Consider the following 6,984-nt stretch of genomic DNA (forward strand, 5'->3'; position numbering starts at 1 on the left):
GCAGCACGGTGGTGCAACTGGTAGAGCTGCTGCCTCCCAGCGAGCAGGTCCTTGGTTCAAACCCCGGTCCAGGGACCCTTCTGGGTGGAATTTGCATGTTCTCTCCGTGCATGCGTGGGTTTTCTCCGGGTACTCCGGTTTCCTCCCACAGACCAAAAACATGCATGTTAGGCTGATTGGTAACTCTGAATTGTCCCTAGGTGTGAGTGAGAGAGTGAGTGGTTGTTTGTCTCATTTGTCTCTATGTGTCCCTGTGATGGACTTGCGACCCGTCCAGGGTGTACCCCGCCCCTCGCACAGTGATTGCTGGACATGGGCACCAGTGACCCCCGTGACCCAAAAATGGAATAAGCGGGTAAAGATAATGGATGGATGGATGATCAGTGGGGGTGTGGAGAAAAGACAAGTGATTTTTATAGCCTACATGTGTTAGAGCCCTTTAAATAGATGGCTTTTGAAAAGTAAGGACAACAGATTTATTTATTTATTTATTTTGTGCGACTTAGTTCGCTGTGGTGACCCCTGAAGAAGGGAGCAGCCGAAAGAAGAAGAAATATATATATATATATATATATATATATATATATATATATATATATATATATATATATTTAATGTATTTATTTAGTTAGTTAATTTGTTAGTAACTATTATTTAACCAGGCAAATCCCACTGAGATCCTAGATCTCTTGCAAGGGAGGCCTGGGACTGAAGGCCCAACAATTTTTCGTTTAACCTTTATTTATACAGGTTAATCCCAATGAGCCTCCGGGACTCATTTACAAGAGAGACCTGATTTTAACAAAGAGTGATGACAACAGTAGACAACAAAGACAACAATAAATAATCATATAGGATGCATACAAATTGAGATTTTATTTTTTTTACATATGAAAATAAATTGGTAATTAAAAGGAAAAGTAACACACGCACACACAAAAAAACCCAGCTAGGTTTTAGGGCGGCGTAAAAAACTAAAAACAAGAACATTGGTTTTTCCCAGGAACTTAACAGATGTTTAAAGCCACTTAGAGTGATCAAGGTTTAGAGCTTCAGATCTTTCTGCTTCTTTAAACTGTTGTTCTGATGGTCCATCACTGCTGCAAGTCAGTGCTTGAACTGAAGCAACTCCTTAATGCATCGTTTTACATTACCAGACTGTGGTGGGCTTCATCTGCATGTGTGTAGCTCATGAATAGAATCACAGCTCAGCTCAGTAAGGTTTATAATTTCTGTGTGAGTTTTTTTTTATGATAAAGTCGTCACCTCATTGGGTTCTGAAACATTTGACCTTAGACTCAGTGAGAGAAACATGAAAAGTCAGATAATCAGACATATTTTTAACAAATCATCCGTCAGAGCGTAAAGTGAAGATCTGGATCGGCTGTGCAAACTGTCACTGCAGAACGATGCTGGACGAAAAGAGGTCATCTAAACAACATGTTGGTCTCTCCCAGTCATTTCCAGTTCGATCTCTGGGCTGGGTGGAGATGGCAGAGAAGGACCTGTGCGAGGGACGGAGCAGCGTGGCCGTCCACCACTGTATCAGACAGCTGTCCTACTGCAGGAGGGACATCCGAGACTCAGCCGGGGTCTGGGGAGAGGTCGGTGTGCCGACTGAGAGACATTTATAGACTATTCATTCAACCTTTACTTAAACAGATAAGTCACATTGAGCCTCAAAGACTCATTTACAAGTGAGACCTGTTTGGACAGACAATAAAAAGTGGTGAAAAATGACACATAGGGTTTGGAGACAAAAAAAAAAATCCTAACACGCTTTTAACCTCTGTTTGAAGGTCAACAGTGTGATAACTATAATAAGGTCAGCCCTAAATGAGGAAGTTGAAACCCACCAGGTTTAATTTACTGCCTCACTTTTAATATATGCTAACTTCACTGATCTTTTTAAAACCAACTATACTCAAAGGATGAGGAGTGCAGAAGTGCATCAAGTCTCAAAAGATTAACAGGACTTTTCTTGTTTCTGTGATTATTTATAATATTTTTTTAATATGAAGCTGAAATTGCATAAATTCAAACATCAAACTGATGAATAAGTGTGTCGTTTTTCAAATTATTTACTAGTGAGGTTCAAGTCCAAATCCTCTTAAATGATGACATCCAATCAAATATTCATATCCCTGTTGGGGGAGTGGTGGTGAAGAGGTTAGAGAAGGTCACCGGTTCAACTCCCGGTACTGACAACATCAAAATGTGGGTGGGAAAAGTGAAACACACCTGCAGCCACCCTCACTCTGACCAAGGTCCTTAACCCCTGTCATCTGCTCCCCCGGGTGCCCTAGATAGCAGCTCTCTGCTCCACACAGAGGGCTGTGGTTGCATCAAGAAGGTCATCTGGTGTAAAAACATTCGCCAAATCTTCCTGCGAGTTAGTTCGCTGTGGCGACCCCTGAGGGAGGGAACAGCCGAAAGAAGAAGAAAAAAAGCATTATATTGGTCCAGTTAAACAAAAGAAATGGAGGAGCTTTGTCATCCATCCTGACTGCCATCATACCGGTCTGTTATTTAAACCAGGTGTCACATTTATGTCTGAAGACATCAGGCTATAGGCTACATCAGTTTAACACACGGGAACACTGAACTAGTAGGACTGTTCGTAAAAGTAATTTCCCACCACAAGCTTCCAGAGAAGATGAGAACATCAACTATGATCCTGTCATGAAGACCAGACTGATTTATAGTGCTGCACATTCCTTCCACCCTCAGTTGTAAACTTCGGCTTCAGTGTGTTCCTGTTTGTTTGCTTTACAGGGTAAAGGGATGCTTTTAGTGCTTCAGGATCGCACGCTGACCCTCGTTGACCCAGACGATCGCAGCTTGCTCCACTCGCAGCCAATCAGCAGCATCCGTGTGTGGGGTGTCGGACGAGACCACGACAGGTAGAAGGACGCTACAAACAAAAACGCTTTTCAGGACTCGATCTTCGGTTTACATTACAACATTATGGAGCACAGTGCACAGTGTTGCTGCTGCAAGTAGCTGAACCCTGAGATTTAGCAAATCACAAGAGAATGAGGTTTGCCTTGTTATCGTTCTATCTACATTTGCACTGACTGCGTTTAAAACACTATAATTGTTCATCTTTTTAACACTTCTCTACCTCACTGATGATCTTTGAGGCCTTCACTTGCTTCCCGCGGTCTTCACCTTTTTCTATTGAACTGATAATGTGCTGAGGCTAGCATAGCTGTTAATAGAGGGGGTGTGGGGGGGACCTATAAGCTTTTATTGACATACCCCCTCTGGATTTACATAAACCCCACAATGCAAGCAACTCAAATGGGGCATGTTTGCACATTAGATTTTCTTCTTTATGTGTGTAAGGTTCATATAGCATCCTAATGCCAGTAAAACAAAATATAAAGTCTTGTTATATTCTGGCCCTGAAGCTAAATGCTAAACAAAATGAAGGTTTTTTACCACTGGATAAGTGTTACCCAATAATCCGACAAACAAGAGGAGGTGTAGAGGTTCACAGTTTGGATTATTTATAATCTTTATAGTGACTGTTGAAACCAGTCATAGGGAGCACAAGCCAGTGTATCTCTTGTGCTGGTCCCAAGCCTGGGTAAATGGAGAGGGTTGTGTCAGGAAGGGCATCTGACGTAACACACTTTTGCCAAAACTATAATGCGAGTTCGTCAAAGCGAAACCATATCGGATCGGTCGAGGCCCGGGTTAACAACGACCGCCACCGGTGCTGTTGACAAACAGGGTGCCAGCGAAAAGTGTGCTACTGTTAGTCGAAGACCACGAGGAGAAAAACATGTCAGGAGACAGAGGGAGAAGAGGAAAGTCAAGAAAGTAGGACTGAGGGTAGAAACTCTAAATGTGGGGACAATAACAGGCAACGGTAGAGAGCTGGCTGACATGATGCTGAGAAGGAAGGTAGATGTTTTAAATGAAATCAGAGGTACAGCATGGGTTGAACAACTGGGAGATCAAGTTAGAGAGGCCAGACTGAGATGGTTTGGACATGTCCAGAGGAGGGACAGTGGGTATATTGGTAGAAGGATGTTAGAAATGCAGCTGCCAGAATAAAGACAAAGAGGAGAAATATGGATGCAGTTAGAGAGGACATGGAGGTAGATGGAGTGAGGACAGAGGATGCAGAGGACAGAGTCAGGTGGAGGAGGATGACTCGCTGTGGAGACCCCTGAAGAGGGAAAATAAGAAGAAGTAGTGACTTAAATATTTAGGTAAAATGGAGAGAAAGTTGCACATTAGATAAAGGCGTGTTGTTCATTTACTTGTGTTTGTTGCCTTGTCTTCTTTATTGTTTTCTCCTAATTTTAGGAGTTTTTTCTCTTTTTCATTCCTCTCAAATTGCCACTCCCCCCCCCCCCCCTTTTTTTTTTTTTTTTTTTTTTTTTTTTTTCCCCCCCAATCCCCCCCCCCCCCCCCCCCCCTTTTTTTTTTTTTTGCTTTAGCTTTTTGTACACCCCTCCATCAGCACCACATTAGCTGCATGTGTGTGAGGGAGATAAAAAGGGAGAGACAGAAAGTCTCGTGTTATATTCTAACTCAGGGGACGGGGAAACTTGGCTGTGTCTCTCGGTGGTAATGGATGAAGCGTGTAGCAGAGAGTGGGGGGGGGGTGCCCAGGATATGGTGTTTCATATTATCCTGTATTGTCTCGCAGCATCTTTTTCTCCTCCTAGATCATTACAGCTTTCCCATCAGCAGGTATTTAATATCTGCACCTGACCTTCTAATGTGGCTTTACGAAATAAAATTTTGTTTTATCCCTTACATTTATCGCCCCTAAAATCCCAGGCAATCATTAGGTAAAACAGATTCCTCTCTATGTCAGATATAAAGATATATCACATTAAAATATAGCAACTTTAAAAGTTAAGTCCCTTATATAAAGTAAAAACATAAAAAAGAGCAATATTTATGCTCATTTTGATGGATCGCTTTGCAGGAGAAATGATTTCCTTTTTCACTCCCGAGGACTTTATGTCTCTCAGAGCTGACTCAGCATTCTCAGAGGATTCGGCAAAAGAATGAATCGTCTGAGATTTTATCTTCGATTTTAACGCTTTATCAAGGTGACAACTTTGTTTACACGCCGATATTTCATCGGCCAGTTTGACACGACTGAAGAGCCTGGTGTCATAGTGTGTGTGTGCGTTTCGTGCATGCAGCAGTTTGTTATATAGTGGCCCCCATAAGACAGAGTGATTTTGTGTGTGTGTGTGTGAGAGAGCAGAGTGTTTATGTGCTACTCACCCTTTTTCAGCATGTAGTAGCTAAACTTATAAACTCCAGGGTCCAAAGAGACGTTAGTGTATCAGACACTGCATGCACGATGAATACACCTGAGCCCTGCATCAGGGTTGCCAGATAAATTTAAAATGTTTTATTTACCCCCTCCTTTTCTGTGCACATGTTCAACAATCAATGCACAACTCATCTTAGAATATCTTTACTCAGCACATATGATATGTACTATGTACTAATAGTACATAGTACATATGACTATGTGCTATTAGCGCTTAGCATATTCATTAAGTTAGTGCTCGCATTAAGCAAGTAAATTATAGCCAAACTGAACCTATGAGAATCGCGCTGCTGTTGTTTGGTGTATTGTTTTGCACTATTAGTGACTAGCGTATATCTTAGATCTTTGAGCGTACCGATGGGCGTTCGTTTAGCATATATCTTAGTTGATATCTTAGATCCTTATTTACAAAAAAAAAAGGTTTGTATGCTCAATCATCCAGGTAGATAACAACAAAAAAGGTTAAATCATGTCATATGGACCAGTTTCTTTACTGTTTCTTTTTACACTTTACATTTTTGCTATTGTTGGATGTAACTGAGACCCTGTGTACATACCACCTCATGTACCATATGCCATGTGAACGACAATAAAAAAAACCTTGAGTCCTTGAACCTTTGAATGACAGTTTAGGTCAAAAATATTATAATTTTAAAGCAACAGTACTATATTTCATAATTTCTTTTCTGGCAACCCGACTGACATGTAAACCTGCTCTTTTTTTTTTTTTTTTTAAACCCCCAATAAACATTGAAAAACACCAACGTTTCCAGAGGTTGTTCTCGTGTAAACAGGGAATTATTGTAGGTAGATCACTTTGACTTGGTCATTTTAAGAGTAGCTCACATGGTGAAAAAGTGTGGGTATCCTGCATTTTGCCACTAGAGGGCGCTGTAATCAAATTATGTTCATCCATAGAAGCCCGTGCAGCTGAGAGTGCTGTAAAGACTTTTATTTTTGTGTAAAGTATTTAAGCTGCAGATATGTTTCTCTATATGGTTACAGTTTTATCTGGAATGATGTATGGCTTTGATTAAAGAAAAGTAAGATCGTTCTGAGCTGCATTTGATCTGATTTGAAGGTGGCTTTGTTTGATTTTATCGCCTCAGGTTGTAAGTAAATGAAGCAAGAACGTCTTGGATTTTATTTTGCTCGTGTGACAGTTCCATCTTTGCTTTTGTGAAACTCGTAAAGAAGTAAAGCACAAAAAAAAATAGGGGCTCAGTGAAAGAATGTGCCCGTTAACTAAAACCACTGACCTTGGCAGAGGATGTGCTCTCTGAATGCTGAGCGTTGAATAAATAATTAACTTGGAGGGCTTTTGTGCTTAAAATATTGTTTTAAGTTTTTGTATATTTACATTTGTTTTTAGTAAATGTGTGAACTGGAGTTTATTAGACTTGATATATGTAAAGATGGACAATTCTCCATGCTTTTACATTATCCTGATTTTAAAATAACAAAACTACAAACTTGACCGCGCCGCACAGGACATCAATGTGACAAACATCTTGCCTTTTTGAAAAGCAAAGCAGAGTTGATAATCACGGTGTACTTAATAATTCACATCATCTTTCAAATTATTTGTCAGTGAACAAACTAAACATGAAATCAGACTGGTGATGAACCAAAAACTGTCATCTTTTATGTGAGAGTGTCTGAAATTTGCTGAA

General features: G+C 40.7%; 1 protein-coding gene across 1 annotated transcript in view; it reads left to right on the forward strand.

Moving 5' to 3' along the window:
• LOC119408751 (amyloid-beta A4 precursor protein-binding family B member 2) overlaps positions 1-2,907 on the forward strand; it is a 9,654-nt gene extending 6,747 nt beyond the window's left edge. Inside the window, exons 6-7 of the mRNA XM_037675591.1 lie at positions 1,458-1,604; positions 2,776-2,907. Coding sequence (XP_037531519.1) covers positions 1,458-1,604; positions 2,776-2,907 — 279 coding nt within the window. The remainder of the gene's footprint in view (positions 1-1,457; positions 1,605-2,775) is intronic.
• Positions 2,908-6,984: the final 4,077 nt, after the last annotated feature.

This window comes from Nematolebias whitei, chromosome 4 (assembly GCF_014905685.2).
Source record: "Nematolebias whitei isolate Nwh7 chromosome 4, NemWhi1, whole genome shotgun sequence".
Taxonomy (NCBI): Eukaryota; Metazoa; Chordata; class Actinopteri; order Cyprinodontiformes; family Rivulidae; genus Nematolebias; species Nematolebias whitei.